The sequence below is a fragment of the Centrocercus urophasianus genome, unplaced genomic scaffold (assembly GCF_019232065.1).
Source record: "Centrocercus urophasianus isolate 14NV4802_14NV808 unplaced genomic scaffold, USGS_Curo_1.0 seq_10, whole genome shotgun sequence".
Lineage (NCBI taxonomy): Eukaryota > Metazoa > Chordata > Aves > Galliformes > Phasianidae > Centrocercus > Centrocercus urophasianus.
This window is the reverse complement of record NW_024884142.1, coordinates 29,134,929-29,154,804: the sequence shown is the minus strand read 5'-3', so window position 1 is coordinate 29,154,804 and position 19,876 is coordinate 29,134,929. Positions and strand designations below refer to the sequence as shown.

General features: G+C 40.8%; 1 protein-coding gene across 1 annotated transcript in view; it reads left to right on the top strand.

Moving 5' to 3' along the window:
• Positions 1 to 19,876, top strand: part of RRAGD (Ras related GTP binding D) — a 31,205-nt gene extending 11,329 nt beyond the window's left edge. Inside the window, exons 3-9 of the mRNA XM_042826027.1 lie at positions 457 to 995; positions 6,549 to 6,844; positions 7,268 to 7,467; positions 8,496 to 8,610; positions 13,847 to 13,989; positions 15,962 to 16,110; positions 18,008 to 19,876. Of these exons, the coding sequence (XP_042681961.1) occupies positions 457 to 995; positions 6,549 to 6,844; positions 7,268 to 7,467; positions 8,496 to 8,610; positions 13,847 to 13,989; positions 15,962 to 16,110; positions 18,008 to 18,159 (1,594 nt within the window). The 3' untranslated portion in view covers positions 18,160 to 19,876. The remainder of the gene's footprint in view (positions 1 to 456; positions 996 to 6,548; positions 6,845 to 7,267; positions 7,468 to 8,495; positions 8,611 to 13,846; positions 13,990 to 15,961; positions 16,111 to 18,007) is intronic.

Here is a 19,876-nt window from a genome sequence, read left to right as displayed (position 1 = left end):
TTAAGTCTTGAATCCTTGTAATGGACTTAATGTTAAAATATTTCACATCACATTTCGGTAAGCTGTTAAGCTGTTCACAGAAAAAACTTCCAAGCAGGTGGATGAGTTGAGAATAAGGAAAGGCATTTTTTGAAATCTGCATATTGATAGATCTGTCACTACAGGGGATGTAAAGGATGGATTCCTCCTCTCTTTCCCCTCTGGAAAAAGCTGTTCCTCCATTATCTCAAGTGGATTAGAGCAGCCCGAAGGCCTCTTGATAAGAGGCAGTCAGTGGACAGAAAGAGACAGCACGTACTGCTGGAGCCCAGCTACCAGAGGTGACTTTCTCTGGTCGGGCTGCACGGAATGATGGCCAGAGGGTCAGCGCTTGAAGCAATTCGAGAAAGCAAAAGCAGCGCCGGGAGCCCTGGCAAAGAGCTTTCAAACCCTATAGAAAGCCTAACTGCAATAAAAAAATGATCATTTTTGTCTGCGGCTGCCTGACGCCCCACAGCCACCGCGGCCCCGCGCACCCAGCGGCCCTCCCTTTCCAGAAGCCGCGCCGTCCCCACGGACGGCTCCAGGACCCCGCGCTGCGGCAGCCCTCAGACCGCCGCCTCCGGCTTCGCGGCGCCGAGCCCGGGCTCAGCTCGGGGCCGGTATCGGCAGCGGCGGGGCCCGGCCTGCGCGTCAGGTGACGCGGGTCGCGGCGCCGCGCTCTCCGCCCAGCGGCGAGCGGGGGAAGGGAGCGGCGGCGGCGGCGCGGGGCCGTGTGGCGGCGGCGCGGCACCTGGGCTCCCCCCGAGGCCGCCGGCAGGCAGAGGGGCTCTCGCAGCCTCTCGCAGCCCCGGCGGGGAGTGCGGCCGGCATGAGCCAGGTGCCGAGGAAGTTGCCCCAGGAGGAGGGGGACGAGGAGGAGGAAGAGGAGGAGGAGATCGTGGGCTTGGCGGGCTACGCCGACGGGGCCGAGTCCTTCTCGGACGGGGACGCGGAGAGCGGCGGCGATGAGGCGTGTGAGTGCTGCCAGCCGCGGCCGGTGCGGGCGTGGGGCGGGGGAGCAGGCCTCCCTGGGGCCGGGAGGAACCGCGCCGGGAGCCGCGCGGGCGGCGGGGTCAGCGGGAGCGGGGGGGGCTGCCGGGGGCTGACCGAAGGCTGCCGGGCGGCGACCGGCTGCGCGGGGGGGCAGAAACGCAGACAAAGCGCTGCGGGGAGGGGGATGGTCCCCTCGCACGCGTTTCCCCGTCTGGGCGAGATGCGAGCCGGCCGTGCCGGGGAGGGGTGCTGTCGGCTATAAAAGGCAGCGGCGGCCCCGCGCTGGCAGGCAGCTGCCGGTGTCAGTCGTCGGGTTTGCAGGCTCGGCCCGGGGCCCGCGGGTGCTGGTCGGCGGGGATGGGTGCGGGGGATGCGGGCGTCCCGAGGGGAGCAGCGCCGCTCCGCAGGGAGAGGCGCGCCGGCTCAGAGCCTGTTGCTCTCGTTCGGAGCGTGGGTTTGGGAACGCTGCTTCGCTCGGGAGCTCGGAGGGCTCTGGGGACGTCCATGTGAAATGAGAATTGCTTTCTAATAATTGCAGAACAAAGGGCTGCGTGTTGTAAGGCTACGTGCTGGTTAGCCTTTCCTCAGAAAGCCCAGTCCTGCGAGCTGCCGTGGGGGCTGACTGACTCCCACAGTTTGGAGGCAGTCGAAGCTCCAAGCTCGGGCGTGGGGCTGTGAGGACGCTGGGATGCCAGAGATGTAACTGAAACTAATTGATGTCTTGCGTGAAGCTGCTGAGGAATCGCCTTCATTTTGATGTAGAGAGAATGTATTTCAGTGCATTTATTTAGTACTAAACCGACAGCACCTTCTGCAGAGAAGTAATCCATTTTCTGCTCTCAGAGGAATTTATTTGGAAATTTTTCAATGGGAGCTTTATTAAATTGCTAAAAAATGGCAATTGCTTCTTCACAGTATCATGAGAATATTGTACCTAATGAAAACAAACCTTGACATCCTGAATAGCAGGCAAGTGAAGAGACCTCTCCACTCCAGGGCTAACAAAGGCTTATTGTACCAGCCATACCCCCTGCTCTTCTGCTTGGTTCTGAAGTCTCTGGAGAGAAAAGAGGGGGTTGATCTGGACTTTGTGTGTCTGAAACTGGCCTCGGGGCAAGGGGCTTTCCTTTTCCCAGTTTCTACCCTATTTCTTCCTGCTTTTGTACAGTAAGCAGTCTGAAATACAGTATCTCAGCCTCCACGTGTGGCTGTTGAAAGTGAAGGGAGAAGCCAGGCTTCAAAGTAAAAGCATAATTTGTGCACGTAGGCACACAGGATATTTCAAAATGCTGTGTTGGTCATCTCTCACCCTCTGCTGTTTTCTTGACTCCAACCTGAGCTGAAATGACTGCTGTTTGTTCTCCACTTCATCTTTTGACTTTAGGCATGGGCTCATACTCAAATACCTTGAAGCACTTGGTTTACATAACACCTATTCAATGTTTGGATACTTGCATTTAAAAAGTATTTACAAGCAGAGAAACTTCCTGCAGAGTGTCCGAAGAAGTAGCTTGAAGTCGGATCCTTGCAGAGTGCTGCACCTGTGGTAGAGTAGAACCAAGCCTTCTGGTTCTGAGTCTTTGCCCACAAGAATTTCCTTCCACCAGGCATTTCTGCAATGTTCATAAACCCACAGTAGCTGAATGGCTCACTTGATTGCACATAAGATTTTTCTGTTAACTTTTCAGGCTCAGGCCACTTTCAGCATTGAAGATGTGCAGTGTGTATATTTATAAGGCTATTGTCTTAAAAACTGCAAACACCACAGTCCCAGTAGTACTGAAAATGCCATGAGTTGAATGGCCTTATGGGTACTTACATGAAAAGTATGGGACTGGTAGTTCTCCTCTATAGAAGAGGTAAAAGCTTAAGAAAAGAATGACGTAATTGCATTAGTAAGCCAAAAAAATAATTGTTCTTAGCTCTATTAGTTAAAATGGTCTTGGAAGAGATTGTTAACATAGTAGAATGAACAGAAATGTAACTTTCGGTTTGGCGTAGCTTGAGCAGATGAGCTTCTGTGCTTTGTACATTTGAGAACTGCGGTCTTCTTGCTGATGGGATCTAAACATGCACCTTCCGACATTGCATCCCCTTCACACGTGGCTGTGGAGCACTGATAGACCCAGGCTTCTGAAAAATAATTGTAGCTGATGTGGAATTTAGGATGGGTTTCAAAAACTGTTAATTATCGATGAATATTTTAAACATTCTGGCTGTACGTTATTCATTCTGTTTGTGTCCTGGTGAAACAGACCAGCTATGTGCAGTTCCCAACTCTTCACAGCTGGGCTCTTCTTTGTGTTGCAGTGCACACGAGTAACACTCCACAAACGCGCACTACCTGCTGTTAAAGAAATTTTGTCAGGAATTGAGTCCTTCTGTGTTGTGAAAGGGCTTTGGGGTTTGTTAAAATTAATTTGTGGATACTTCAAAGGCTTTAGCTTCTAACCAGAGTGTTCTTTGTGGCTGCTTAGTGGAGTTGAAATGTGAAGGAGAACTGTTGGTATGTGCTAGAAACTGGCATTTTATGACTATGCAAAAGTGAATGAAGTAGGAAAAGAGTCTCATCTGATGACATGGAAAATTATCTTTCCCATTATGGAACAGAGAATAGTTTAATGTTTCTCATGCATAGTATATTCTTGCTTAGTAACCCAATCTGGGAAGTTGCGAGGATACATCTACTGACATTGCTATGGCAAATTAAAGGAGTTGTCATGTACTCTGGAAAGGAATGTGGGCAGGCAGTGTATCATCCAATTCCTCTACATATAAGGTAATCTTCTAACTCCCTCTCCAAGGAAAGTGCTACAGCAGCTCTGCTATCTAGTCAGGTTTGGATGATATTAATTCGCATTTCCCTGTCTTTGAACTGGCAGAATTCCAAGAGCTAAGTAGCACTCCTACTAGTAGAAGAGACAGCGTTCGCTCTACTTGCTAGTAACTGTTTGCACTTCCAACTCTGATCTTTAATATGGTTTTAATATGATTCCTTTCTAGTAAGTATTACAGTTCATAAAAACGTGTCTACATGGGAAAGCATAATATAGCAACAATTTAAAACTCCAAGTTATTCTAAATATTTTTTTTAGGTACCTGTGCATTTTTTTGGCCTGTTTCTTAAAGAAGTAGCTACCCTGTCTTCTTGTCTCATTACTTGTCAGAACTTTGGGAACTACTGACCACCTACACTAGAATTTGAAGGAAAGAAGTCTCAAATATGATTGAGTTTGTGCAGGCTTGATGAAAGGTAGCACTGAGAGGAGAGGCTCCAGTGAAAGTGTTCTCAGAGACGGGCAAGCAGATGGATGCATGCTGCGGCAGCACTTGGCTGCCTGGTGCACGCCTGTGTGCTGTTGAGGCGTGTGGTCAGCTCCAGATCAGCCACAGCATGTCACATCAGTTTTTTGGAGGGTATGTCATAAGACATACAGGGAAGTTGGTGTTACTGTGGTGGGGAGAGGAAAGGGAAACAGTACACAGCCACAGCAAACCAGACTTGGTAGGTTCTGTTACGAACCAAGCAAAGTGGAGTTTTTTTTTTTTTTATAATTCTTTGGAACATGCAATAAAGCATCAACCCAAAGTCTGGTTTTTGTATGCATTTTGAAAATGATGTATTCAAACTAGTTCTTGTAAAGCTTTGACTAAGTTATTTTCCCTTCAGGTAGTCAAGATGTAGATTGCAGGATGTATGGATGTATGAACATTAATAAATCATTGTATTTTTAGCAGCTGTAGAGAATTTGTGCATTAAGAAGAGTGGAGTGAAAGAAGCTGTTAAATCTTACTCCTTTGGTTTGCTTTGTTGACAAGACTGTGCCCCGCAGAACGTAATGAATGCTGTCACATCGTCTTAGAGCAGAGGCTTATTATTCCTCTCTTTCTTGGTTTGAAGTATCTTAGGCACATATTTCATGCAGTCACAGAATGATATTATTGCTCACGTTGGCAGGAAGGGTAGAGCAGTGTGTCGACTGCCGTTAATTACTTCCTAATTATTGCTGCCTGAGGATCAGCTGCTGTTGTCCATTGTTGCATTAGGGGGATGAGCACCTTACGGTCCCCAGCAGCTTGCTGCTATTTTGCTTGAAGGATTTTATCTGCGTGCTGCTCCAGGTTGGCAGTGTCCTGTAGGTGAGGCAGGACAAAGCACAGTACGTGGAAATAACTGCCAAGGCCTGTCAAAATGCACAGGATCTCAAAGATCAGTGGTCTGTCAGTCACTGTGGTACCAGGGACTCACGGTGAGAGCCGTAAGTACTGGTGAGCCAGCAGGTGGTGCAATTCCAAATTCACCTTAGCAGAAAATGAGTAAGAAATGCAGTTTCCCTCTGCCCTGAATTAGGTTGGACAGTCTGTTATGCAGTAGGTAGGAGAAGGCGTGCCTGACATCTTGTGTACTTGGCTTGTTGTCTGGTCTACGTTTTAAACCTGACTGCTGTGTGCCAAGAGCCTTATTCTGCAGATAGAGCGTTGGCATTTTGTGTTGCTTATGTTTGGTCCTGCAAACAGGATATCATAGTATTATTTTAAAACTTTTTTCCACTATATTTAGCACTAGGCTCAGCTCAGCATCACGGGACATTTCAAAGTTACAGACCTACTACATTTTAGTAAGAGTTTAGACTGGCGTAGCTATCTTAGACATTCCTGAAACTGAAACGGGTGTGATCTCCAGTGTGAAAGGCTATATAGTCATATCCATATGAATTTATCAATATAGTTTATTCCTCTAAGTCCCTTTATGCTGATATAACTGCATCATCCCTGAAACATGTTAACTTTTAGTTGCATGAGTTTCAAATTACAGTAGGTAACACAACTGAATAATGGTGTTTTCAGGTCTTTGTTCTGCAGATAGGCAAGGGTTATCCTGTAATCTTATTTATTGGATAACAACTTTGTATAGACTGTAACACAAATTATTTAACAGCAGGTGAAATCATAATGGCCTTAGAAATGGACTTCTCTTGAGCTCAGTTCTGTGCTTTAAGTCCCAACAGGAGAAGATGTGTGCCTGCTGAGTTGTCCTCTTCCTATGGCTCTTGGGATGTGTGATTCCTTTGCTTAGAGGAAGGAAGGAAGCCTTTGTGTAGCTTTACAATGTCACACAAATGTAACTAACACAAGCTCACTTCTTGCTTCCAGAAGCATGATCTAGCTGCTGGTTGACAGAGGTATTTGTTACTGGATACTCTTTTTTTAAAGTTGAGTTAGAATGTTTTATTGTGTTACAATAAAATTACATATGTTAGGATGGCTGTGGGATAAAATAATTTTCATGTACAAACTAAGCATGCTGTCTGCAGCTTCTGCTATGGGTGAAAAGTAGTTTTTCTTAGTCCACTCAGGGGCAAAGAATCCAGGCTGAAATGTCTGCAGTTCCCTCAGTTTAAAAATCAGTAATGTTTGCATAAATCCAACTCAGAATGTCATGAAAATAAATGTTAGATTCATGTCATCTGTCAGTTACTCATTAATTATGTTGCTATAATATGTTACTCTTCTTCTTGTATGATTTTATTCAGTTTTGGATTTCAATGATCCCTTCAGTACTGAAGTTAAGCCACGAATCCTGCTCATGGGTTTGAGAAGAAGTGGGAAGTCTTCCATTCAGAAAGTTGTCTTTCACAAAATGTCACCAAATGAGACCCTCTTCTTGGAAAGCACAAACAAAATCTGCAGAGAGGATGTATCCAACAGCTCCTTTGTCAACTTTCAGATATGGGATTTTCCTGGGCAGATTGACTTCTTTGACCCCACATTTGACTATGAGATGATTTTCAGAGGCACTGGAGCACTAATATTTGTTATTGACTCTCAGGTAAAAAAAGAAAACAACAAAAACAAAAGTGTGCATGGGGTTGCATTTAAGCTACCTTTATCTTTTTTTTAGCAACATATAAGTGGAAAACATAGATTCTTCAAAGCAAATAAATAACTTATGGTTACAAAAGCACATTTACAGGAAGTCATTAAAACTTGAAGAGCTGGTTGGCTATTTTTAATCTCCCTTTGCAAGATGTTTAAAACAGTTAACTGCTTTAACATCGCAAGGTTCTTGTTCAGTCTCCCAAGTGCTGACAGCTTAAGGTCAGTGCACATGCTGGGTACAAGCTCAGTTTTCTATTATAAGAAATAAAGAACCTAAGATATTGTTAATCTGTAGCATTATCTGAAAGTAATCACTGTAATATTTTAGATATTTTGCACATCTTTCCTGCAGTTTTTATTTTTCCTTCATTAGGATGATTATATGGAAGCATTAGCTCGGCTGCATCTTACTGTGACCAGAGCATATAAAGTGAATCCAGACATCAACTTTGAAATCTTTATCCATAAAGTGGATGGCTTATCTGACGATCACAAGATTGAAACACAAAGAGATATTCACCAGAGGGCAAATGATGACCTTGCAGATGCTGGATTGGAGAAAATTCATCTCAGGTGGGAAAAGCTGCTGTACAAAAAATCTTAAGTTGGAGAGAAGCTGTTTATTTAACAAGTTAATATTTTCTGTTCTCTTGAAGTAGCAAGCAAAAAGATTTTGACATATGAAGGAAAAAGTCACAGATAATTTGTTTGGCTCAGGTCAAATGCAGTATCTTATTTCTGAGTGCTCTCTTGAAAAGCAAGGTAAGGAGCAGAAATGCTTAAAAACGGATGACAAATATGTCAGAGTCCTGACAGTTTTTGCTGCAGTTTCTGTCTTGAAATTAGAAGTATGGGCAGTGGCAACCTGTGGAATGCGTATGCCATCCACATCACTTTTGTCTTCGAAACTGCTCCTTGTCTCACCGTCATCTCCCAGTCACTAGTTCTCATTATTGCAGCCTCCTCAGAGCAACTTGGGAAGGCAAAGAGAGAGCACCTGTCTTGTATCTGGTGATAAAGCAAATGATTGTAGCAAACAGTTAAAAACAGTGAACTTCGATAGACTAGAAACTAGGGAGACATCAAGTTTCCATATTATTTTTAGTGCTTATAGCCAAGTACAAATAGATGTATAGAAAGAGACTGTTTTATGAACCTGTCAACACTTAAGAGCTCTTAAAAATCTGACTGCATTGTGCATTGTAAAATGGGTCCAGCTTTCAAAAAATTAAGTCACACTACCTATGTTCAGTAATGTTCCTCTTCTGCAATTTGAAAAATGTTTTCTAAGATTACATTATGAAGGGGAATTACATCATGAAGTCCTACATCAGGTGCTCATTTGCATTGTTTAGGTGTTTTGTTGTTGTCTGTTTTTTATATGGAGGTATGCATTGCTGTAGCAAGTATAATTGTGAGAATTTAGTTTCCGTATGAAGGCCTGTGCTTCAGTCATAACATGTGACTTTTGATCACAAGGGGTAATTGCATAATTGTAGGCACTTGCTGTTTGACAATATTTTGTTTCACTCATGTTATGAAAGGTGCATCATGTTCACAGTATGTAACTAAAAGAAAAATCTGGTGATTTTTTTTTCCAGCTTTTATCTGACAAGCATATATGATCATTCTATATTTGAAGCATTTAGCAAAGTGGTACAGAAACTGATTCCACAGCTCCCAACACTGGAAAATCTGCTTAACATCTTTATTTCAGTAAGTACTTGCTACATGTTTTGTCTATAGATGAAGCTATGACCATCACGCACGCTGAAATATCCTATTCGCTGCCTTCTGAGAGATTGTGAGCAAAGTGAACATTCAGAGGAATTATCAAAATATAGTTGAAATGCACTCACATGAAGCTAGGCCTCCCTTCCTTGTCTGACAGTATTGCTGAACTGCTGAGGTACAGCATTTTATGAGTGAAAATGGCACGTAAAGTGCATTAGCAGTCATAGAATCATAGAATCACAAGGTTGGAAAGGACCTACAGGAACATCCAGTCCAACCATCCTCCCACTACTACTGCTACCACAAGCATTAAACCATATCTCATAGCTCCTCATCCAGACACCTCTTGAACACTGCCAGGGGCGGCATCTCCACCACCTCCCTGGGCAGCCATTCCAGTGCCTGACCACTCTCTGAGAGAAAAAGTCATTGCTTTCCTGCTTTAAAGTTCATCTGAGTGTTACAAAAGTCTGTGCTGTATGCAGTTTTTAAAGTAGTACTTGAAATTTGTGTTGATAAATTCTTAAAGGAGCATCATCTGGTCTGACCTTATGTAAGAGAACTGTCTGTAGTACTACCTAGAATTTATTCTATTTTGCATTGAGATTTATCTCTCTTATGAAAATGTAGTCTTAACATTTTGGAGGTAGAGTCCACCACAGCTTTCACAGCTTCCACAGTTACTTCCAAGGCCAGTTAGGGAACTTTGTATATCTAACATCCTGCTGTTGCTGTGGAGGTAATTGCTTGTTTTACTGCTCCTGGATGTATGGTCTGTTCCCTTCCTTTATGCTGGTTGTTACACCTGCCTGTTCCCTTATGGAGTCACTCTGACACATAGTCATACAGGAGAAGACTGTCCGGTTCTTTTGCCTGTTTCATTTAGTCAAAAGCAGCTCATGAAGGAAACCAACATACTCTTTTTGTGGCCCAAGGTTAGAAACGGAGACATGTGACAATGAGGAATGGGAAACACATTAAGTAGTTGTGAGAAAGGAGAGTTTCCCCCCCTTTTCTTGATGCATTAGTTCAGATCCTAGCGGCTCCTGGAACTGTACCCATTCTTGTACCTCGCATTAGCATTAGTCAAACTTTAGTTTCCAAACAAGGCATTTTGGCTTGCCTTTTTGTGATTCTGAAGTCATGAAATTATTTAATATCATTCAACAGCCTGTAGGATAAAATAAGACTTCACAGTTTCTCAGTGTGGGGTGTGAAAATTGGGAGAGAGGGTGGTTGGCTGTTTTGCTGAAAGGGAGAGCTAGGATTAAAGAAGTGTCTTTCCCAAATTTATTTTCTTACTATTAGGCAAACAATTCATATGGAATGGTTTATGACAAAGATCTCATTCCAAGAAAATGGCTGTACTGAATGCCAGTTGTCATCCAGCCCTTCATTCTACTTGGGGTAGAAAAGTAATGATGAAAGGGTGATGATTATAGTTCTGAAGCAATTAGGTATTACTTTGAATATGCTATATAGTATTAATGAGAAAGCTGGCTGAATGATAATCTTCGTAATTCCAGAACTGCCCTGGTTACTCATATCATGAGTCTGATCTCTGTATAAGGTCTTCTCACTGTTTGGAGTTGCTGAAAAGTTTGTACCAAACCACTACATGACTCGAGCATGAGCTGTTTCCTTAATGACAACAGTTGTTTGTGCATCTGGGGCACCCAGACTGAAGGCCCCATAGCATCTAGAGTATCAGATATGACTGGTCGGGCAGAACAACTCATTCAAATGAATGGGAAATTTAGAGAAGTGTTCCTGAGAGATAAGCTATTTCCTCTGCCCCTATGGCCAAGAGTCTCAACCTGTTTCTTAGCTCCAAGTAAAACATAACAGTCAGTGACATAGAACAAGATGTAGCTGCTTTACTGTGTGCTCAGAAAGCTTGCTTTCTGCTTAGAAGAGCATCTTTCATCTGTAGACAGTAGGCTCAGAATGACTCTTACTTGCAACCATAGGAAGACTAAACATCATTCTCTGGTGTAGAATTAGTGGGCGCCTCTTTAGCAACTCAGTGACAACAAATCAGGTTAGGAATCTTGACATAGATTTTGTTCATGCCTTACTTCAGGAAGCCAGTGTGTTGGTTATCAGAATGTGGGTGTGTTGGTGTTCTAGTTTGGGTTTGAAGCAATATTCATGAGGATGTGCTTTCATTTATGCCATAAAGACTTCCAACACAAAAGCTGGTGATTACAAAAATAGATCTGTGATCACCCTTGAGTTCACCTCAGGTTTTTAACCAACTTTTATAGTCCCACAGTGTGTTAGCTCATACAGCTTGTGCATTTGATCATTATAATACTGCTTCTATGTTCTTTGGTCCAACTGCCTGTAAAACAAAATAACTAAAGAATGGTTTGGTGTTTAAAATTCATGTGAATTTTGGCTAACATCAGCTTCCTATAGAGGGATATCTGTTTTTCTTATCCCTACGGCCTTACCAGGTAGTCAAGGTGTGTGATGTGGGAATGTGTAAAAACTTCTTTTTAGGGCCAGTTTCTGACTTAGTCTCCATACTTTCAAGAAGGAGAAAGATAAGCCCGTTTATCTAATCTAACAGTTGATTTCTCACTGTCATTTTTGCTATCTGTGTGTTAATGATGCCTCTATTGTATAGTAAGTTTTACCCAAAGCTCCCTGTCTTCTTATGGCTTCATAATTATTGTTTTTACTGTTATGTTGATAAATATCCTCACAAACATTCTGGCAAATCTTTTGATTTTGTAATTTAAGGCATACTAAAAACTCCAGCAAATAAAATCAGAGAGCTCTTGCTGGTGCAATTTAGTGGTTATCACTGGCAGCCCAGCCTACCCTTTTGTAGAGGTTTCTGTCACCATACAAAGTTAAACAGAAGGAGTCTTGCCAGTTTCTCAGCAGATCCTACCATAGTGTATCAGTTTCAAGTTAATGCAACAATGATTTAAGATGCCAAGTTTTACCCTACTACCATGTGTAATAGCTGGCATGGCAGACATTTCAAGATGAAAACCTTTTAAACTGCCACTGCAAGTGTTGACAGGCTGCAGTTGCTAGAGTTCTGAGATGGGTACATCACTTCTCATTGTTAAATGATACAGTATTGTCACTGACATCTTAATATTTTAAGGTACTTATATATGCAACTGATTTTCTTCTTACGTAATATAAAATTTTATAATCGACTCTTCAAGAATGACACTGCAGGGCTCAAGTTCCAATCTCTTTTGTTTAAAAGTAGTTTTCTTTTTAAGGAATATATTCAGATGGTATTTACAGGTAAATTGTGATTAATCTTATTCGACTACATCTGTAGAAGTATGTGAAGTGCTGTCAGAATTTATGTATTGTTTGAATATTATAGTTGCACAGCTATTAAATGTGGACAGAATAACCAAAAGAAATACACATACAGTTTTGTTAATTCTCAAAAAATGTAGATTCATAGAGCCAAATGAGCTGAGCAGGACCTTTAGAGGTCAGCTCCTGCTAAAGACAAGCTACTGTGTGCAGGTTTGCATAGGGCTGGGTCCAGTTCAGCTCTGTGTATCTCTAAAGATACCAACTCCACAACGTGCTCCCAGTGCTTGACCACTCTTATGCTAAAAAAGGTGTTTGTTGTTGTTTGGATTTTTTTGTGTGTGTGTTTTCCTTTTTGTTTTTTTTAAGATAGAATTTCAGTTTGTCTTTTGCCTCTTGCCCTTCAACACTTGTTCTGAGAAGAGTTTGGACCTGTCTTCTGCACATCCTTCCAGAGGGGGTTTATAGACAGCAGTGTGCCTTCTTTTCCTTGGACTGCATAATCCCAGTTCTCTGAGAGTCTCTTTGTCATCATGTGCTTCAGCTCATGTACATAGGGTATCCAGAGAGTATACTTTCTCTTGAATATTTTTTTCTATTAATGACCTAAAGAAATGAGCCACTCATGAACTCTTTTTCCATGATTAAATGCAAGAAATTCACCTCTGTTACCACTGTGAATGAATATTTCCAACTTATTTGGATGTCCAGCAGTGGAAGAATTAATACCTAAGGTTGAAGTCTTTCTGCTTATTATGGAGAATTTGGAAAGTGTGAGGGTCACGTTAGTCACTGATTATGTGTTATTCACTTGCAAAAGAAAGAAGAAAACTTCTATAATTACAAAAGCTGAAGCTATTATAAGTTGGTATGGGTTTTCAGAGTGTTTTTGACAGTTACGAAACAGTTACAGCAACAGTCTCAAATCTTACTAAAAGGAGACCCATATATGGAAAAAATACAGTTTAAAGGGAGAAGATTCCTTCTGTTCTGTGTGTCTGGATTCCGAAGCATATTTGTCAGCTTGATCTTCAGCTATACTGGGAAGTTGTCTTTTGTGTTCATGCTGGGACAGCTGCCCAGGTGCAAACTCTTGATATGACCACACAAAGCTACTGTTTTCAGTTTTCAGTACACGTGGTGTTTTTTTATTCCCACTCTATAAGACAGAGGCTTATGGCAGTTTGCCTTATCTACACAAAGAGTATAAGCCAAAACTGAGCTAGCATTCCTGCCTACCATCTGAGAGTTGCAGATATAATACATGTTCAGTACTGAGAGAGTCTGGATTAGCTTGGCAGGATGACAGGAGCATAGATGCTGTCACATTAGCAAGCCTTAAACATGTCTTTAACGACAAATTCTATATGAAAACTGAAAAGGCACCATCAAAATACTGATCTTTTTCCTGTGATTCTGAATAAAAAATGTTCTAAGGAACTATGCAGTAGAACAGCTACTGATTTCTCAGTTTCCTTAAGGAATTAGTTCCTGATTCCTACTGTCTTTGTCAATTTTTTTTCTTTGTTTTCACCATCCTATACATCCAGTTAGAATAACTTTAAATTACAGTTTCTTTTTATGTCCATTTCTACAATCAGAAAAAGCACCCCAGAAGCTTGATCTTGGAATTTTTTTTTATCTTGTGTTTTACACTGAAAACAAGTGTAATTTATTCTAGAGAGGAAATTTGGGAACCTAACTTCTATTAACGACAGAAGCATATAGAAGGTCTGTAGTCATCACAGCTTGCTACAGATATGTCATTGCTCAAAATGAGCTTGGCTGCAAATTAACTCCTACTTAATCTTACATTTTGTGCAGTAGGCAAGTAGGGAAACAGAAAATCTTGGTACTAATCAAACATAGGGCTTTCATTTCATTTCATTTCATTTCATTTCATTTTTCTTTCTTTCTTCAATAGAATTCTGGGATTGAGAAAGCATTTTTATTTGATGTAGTAAGTAAGATCTATATTGCAACGGACAGCACTCCAGTGGATATGCAAACTTACGAGCTCTGCTGTGATATGATAGATGTTGTGATTGACATTTCTTGTATATATGGGTAAGTATTTTTTTTCTTTTTTTTTTCATGAAGCCATGTACCTAGAATCTGAATGACCTCAAAATAAGAATTATGTAGATGTAAAAATAATGAGAATGAGTAATGGAGAAGGAGGAAATTAAGGGCCTGTTAGGTGCAGATCACCTGCTAGCAACAGTGTTCCTTGCCTGGCTTCTCTTGCGAGCACCTTCCTCTTTCTATGTGAGTAATTTATTTTTTGTGGGAAGGAGTGGGAAGTAGCCACCCTAAAGAAAAAGGAAATATTAACCATCTTTTTGTTCCCTAGGGCCAAATTCAACAGAAGGATGTCTCTCATTTAAAATAAATAATTAAATGTGAGGCTGTATGTAGTTGCGTTTAATAGCTAATCGCCTCTGTGGGCCTTAAAGAGCTGCTTCACTCTTCCATCAGTTTTTTGCTTGTCCTCTTTTCCCTGCACAAAATTTGTATTTTTCAGCTTCCTATCCTTTAGTGATTGGAGAACTCTCACAGAATGGCTTAGGTTGGAGCAGACCTTAAAGATCATCAAGTTCCAACCCACCTGCCATGGGCAGAATTGTCAGTCACTGGATCAGGCTGCCCAGGATCCCATCCAAACTGGCCTTGAATGCTTGCAGAGATGGGACATCCACAACCCCTCTGGGCAACCTATTCCACCACTTTAGCACCCTCTGACTAAAAAAATTCTTCCTAGCACCAAACCCTCTTGCCTTCAACCTTTCTTAATAAGAAGGGTTCTCTGGCCCTCTGGTCATCTTCATGGCCCTCCTCTGGACCCACTGGAGCAGCTCCACATCCTTCCTGTTCTGGGGGCTGCAGGCTTAGACTCAGTATAGATGGGGCCTCATGGGGGCAGAGTAGAGAGGGATAATTCCCCTCCCTCACCCTGGCCTCATTTCATGCAGCCCAGGATACTATTGGCCTTCCAGGCTGCAGTAGCACTCTGCTGGCTCATGTCCAGCTTTTCGTCCATCAAAACCCCCAAGTCCTTCTGCACAGGGCTGCTCTCAATGAGTTTTTCTCCCAGTCTGTATTCCTATCTGGGATTTTCTTGACCCAAGTGCAGCACTTGTACTTGGCTTTGTTAAACCTCATTAGATTCTTATGTGCTCACTTACTGAGTATGTCCAGGTCCCCCTGGACAGTGTCCCTCCCTTCTGTTGTGTTAGCTGCACTACTCAGCTTGACGCCATCAACTTTCCTTGCAAGTTATGTTGGTGTTTCAAATGGCTTGGCCCAGTGCAATGCTAGCTATTCCTGGGAAGGGCAGGGGTGCATTAAGTATTAGTGCATTAAGGTATATAGAATTGGAGGCTAAGCATCTGCTTCTGAAAATGTGGTAGTCTTCAGTAGTCTGAAATTCTTACCTGTTTTTATAGATTTTTTTATAGATCTTCGAGAAGGTATGGGGGAAAATCCTGGTGCAGGTGTACAATAACTATTAGAACAGCAAAAGAACAACAGATTGAATACTTCTGTAAAATTTATTCAGTTGTGTGTTCTGCTGTATCTTTTAGATTTTAGATTTGATCTCTGAACTGTACAAGAACTTGTGTTTTACAGAGTTTTACAATGAAGGATTCTGATTCTGTAGCCTTTTTTGTATGTGTGGAGAGAAAGATACAGTTCTGTGGTTCAAAATTATTATCTGTATAATACAACAGGGAGGCATTCTAGTCAGTTTCATTCTGCCACTGTCTCTTGTGTAATCATTTAGCATTTGTCATAGAAACCTGCCTGTCTATGTTTTTATCTGCAAACTAAAAGCATGATATTGGAATTAATTTATTGTCCTCTGTTCCTGGAACATCTGTGAAACCTGTTGCCTTAAAATATTATCAATGCTAATTATTCTGGGAGATTGGTGATAACTACCCATTTAAGAAGATCTCACAAGCACATACTTGGAAATACTTTTAACTCATCTGATGCCTTATCTTGTTTGTTTGTTTGTTTGAATATTGCCTTTCAGGCTTAAAGATGATGGCACTGGAACTCCGTATGACAAAGAATCAATGGCAATCATAAAACTGAACAATACAACTGTCCTTTATTTAAAAGAAGTAACAAAATTCCTTGCTCTTGTTTGCTTTGTGAGAGAAGAAAGCTTTGAGAGAAAAGGTATTTACCTCTTTCTAATATTACATTATTTTACCTTGTACAAACAAACTAATGAATAACTCTGATTGCCATTAGCTGATCCATTCTCTAGCTGTATCACAAATATTACAAATACAGCCTGATGGAGCTTACATAATATGGTTAAAGGCGTGAAGTATTGTGCTGACATTAAGATGAAATCAAAAATACATTTGACTGCTTTCTGATAAGAAAGCATACAGTTTACATTCATTGCAATGAAGCTTCCATCTGCAACAGTAGAATGTGTCAATTTATCTTGGCTAGCGTTGCTTTGTACCTATTGGCACTAGCATATGAGTTTGGAACAGCTTGAGTGCCATAACCAAGGGATAAGTATTGAAACTAGCTGATAGAAATATGTTCTCGCTTTTCTTGTCTTTGAAAGTAGGCTTTTAAAAAACTGCATATTAGGGATTAGGCAGCATTTACATTTTGTAGTTGAAGTACCTAACATTTCTTATCCTGCCCTGATCCTAGTCAAGGTCAACACTGAAAGCTTAGTTAATTACCACATTGCTTAGTTGGTGTGGTGTTCACTGAATTACTGGGCTTCAAATGTCCCAAGACTGGAAAGGAACAGTGGAAAAATGAGCCATCATTTTGGCTTGTGATCCATTTCTTGTGGTACTAATTCACCAGTCAGTGTCGTCGTGTTTGTGAATGCAGTACTCAAGCCATCTCTGCTGAACTGTTTGGCAGGCTGTTTAGCTTTTATTTTATAGAACTTTACCTGGTCAAATTTCTCTCACGTATCTGTACCACTGTTACTGTCTTTGAAAGTTAGCTGCTGCCCATGTTGGTTTTGCTGTAAGCACTAAAAATTTTTACTGTAACACTAACAGGACTGTTTCAGAAAAGACACCATCTTGAGCAAATACTTGTTAGGCTTCGTGTCAAACTGTTGTGTCTGCATAATTTGGGACAGTTCGTATTGAAGTCAATATTCATGAGCAGTATGGTTTGGTATTTTAATGCAGTTTTATTTTAGTATCTCGAAACTTCAACTGAGTTCTCTGTGTGAACTCAAGGGAGAAGGAAAGCAATTTCTGGAAAAAAAGAAAGTATAACATGTTGGGTATGAACTATTTCAAATTTGCATCGTCTCCTGTTAAGGAAATTGAGATGGAAACCACAACATTGGGAAAGTTTATGGCAATTAACCCTGTCCAAAATTTTAAAACTGTATGGCAGTATTAAACAATTTATAGCACCCAATAAGTCTTCTGATTGACTACCAGTATGGCTTTACAGCTTTTCTGTGGGATCACAGTCAGCCCACTCACATGGTAATTTTAACTGCCTAGTATATATGTATGTAATCTAACAACATGACTGTTGTGCTAGTTTTCAGTTAGGGTGTAAAATGAAGTATAAGTGATTTTTGGTACTGCTATTTGGTAATATAGCTGCAGAGTATCTGTTTCCAAATTTATATATTATAAAAAAAATACTAATTTTTTTTTACTGGTAGATGATATGTTTTTTTATCATGGTTCTTTTGTGAGGTAAAGTTGCAAAATGACACCGTAATTTGGGAAAGAGTTTAATTTATATTGTAGTATCCTGAGTGTTTCTCCAAAGCTCTTTCTTAAGTTAAAGCTTTCCTATCTGCCAAAGTACTTCTCTTTGTGTTTTCTTAAGACCAATATGTGCAGTTAATACAGGATAGAACAAGAAACTGTGATGCTCACTGAATTACTAGTATTTATTAAATTTACTTCTGCTTAGCACAGAAAAAAATTGCCTGGAGAATTCACTGATTATGACCTCGAGCAAGAATGTGGTATTTTAGTAAATGTAGAATAAAATCAAATTTGTGATTACTTCATTTGTGTAAATGTTTTTATTAATATGGAAAACATTTCTGTCTCTGTAGGATTAATAGACTACAATTTCCATTGTTTTCGAAAAGCCATACAAGAAGTATTTGAAGTAAGAATGAAAGTAGTAAGATCTCGAAAACATCAAAGTCATGTGCAAAAAAATAAGAGACCCACTCCTAATGGGACACCAAGAATGCCACTGTAACTGAGGTTTTCTGGCACTGTGGCGAGCTAAGATTTCATGAAGTTGATGTGACTTCTGCATCTCATTGCACTGAGTGAAGAGGAAAACCAATGGGACTGATGTATTACATGAATTTTCCCTGAACGTTCAGAAAGCACTGTTTAAATATTTTTATCCAATCAGTTTTTTTAATATAGTGAGCACTTTGAGCAAAATGTTGTATATATAAGCATTGAGGTGAACACTTGTAAGAAGTTTCTTAATATATGCTGTAAACCTTTTTCATGCCATATTAAGAAAAAACAGCTGTGACAGAAATACTGGGTACATAATTTGCACTTTTTCATGTTTTCCTTGTGGAGTTGGACTTTGATAAACTTAGTTTTTATGGTGATTTTGATGCATGGCGTCAGGTAAAATGTATGCTGTATTTTATTTACCTGCTACAATCAAATTGGCTAGTAAACAATTAAGAAAACTTGGTACGATGCCTTTTAAAATTTGTTACAGCTAATACCTAACATTCATACCAATCTAATTTCATATATTTTTCAATTTGTAACCTGAAAAGTAATTTTGAAGTATTACAGCAATAAGTACCTTACCAGCAATCATAACTGGTAGGTAAACATTCATAACTGGTAGGTAAATATTAGCTTTTATAAAACAGGGTTTTGGCCATATTTCATCTGGAGTTCTTCATAACACTGGTAATGCCCTCTGGGTGTACTTTTATCATTTACCTCAGCGTATACCACTAAAATACCTTTCTATAAAGACAATTGTTTTGTAAAATGGCTCTATGTTGCACTGGTATTTTTACAAGGTTTTGGAGGAGGGTGGTTTATCCAAAAGATTGAATTTATGCTGCTAAATTTGTTTTGATGGCCTGCACAGTTGTGGTTGTTGCGGTTAAGAATCTGTGCATTTCTACCCTGCCATTCAGATGTACTGATGGAAGTCCTAAAGATGCAAGCACATCAGAAGTTTTCTGATTCCTTCTACTTGTGGGTACATCTGCAATTGAAATGAGTACTGGAGAAATCAACCTGTTACAGTAATCAGACTACCTTGCTACTTTTAATATATAGAAATGAGCAGATTTGACAAAGGATCCACCAGGACATCCGAGTACTATCAGACTTTAAAAATAAGTAAAACTTTCTGAATTCTGTATTTACTGGTTTTGTTTAGTTAATGATACAAAAGTGTCATTCCTAGCTGGAAGAACAACTCCTTTTTTCTTTCTCCCCAATCCCACTGCAAACCAGTTGCGTACACATTCCAAAAGTGTTGTCAGCAGCTTCTGGGAGTGGGAAGAGCTTGATTTGGAAAGCAGTTTGCAGTATACCAGAACTGGGCAAGGGGAGCTGCACTTTACTCAGTCATAAATTTGTCTATCCCTACCTGAGATAGCTCTGGGATAGATGGGAGGCGAGATGGAATTTGAAAGTTTTCTTTTGGTTAAGGCAAGGAATAGTACTGAGTGTCTATTACTGAGTTAAGAGTTTCCAGTGTTTTCTGGCTTTTGTTTCACAGGTTAAACTCCTTATTTTTCAACAAGTCTAAATTCAGTGGTGGTTTGAATGTAAATGCAAAGTTTCTGTATGCTGTACACATCTTGAGGCTCTAATATTGCACTGAATGCATAAGCTGGGAGAGCCACTTGGCACTGAATGCAAAGGTTCTCGTCACAAGCATCTGCCAAAAGAGAAATCAGTAGTTTCCAAGTCCCTTA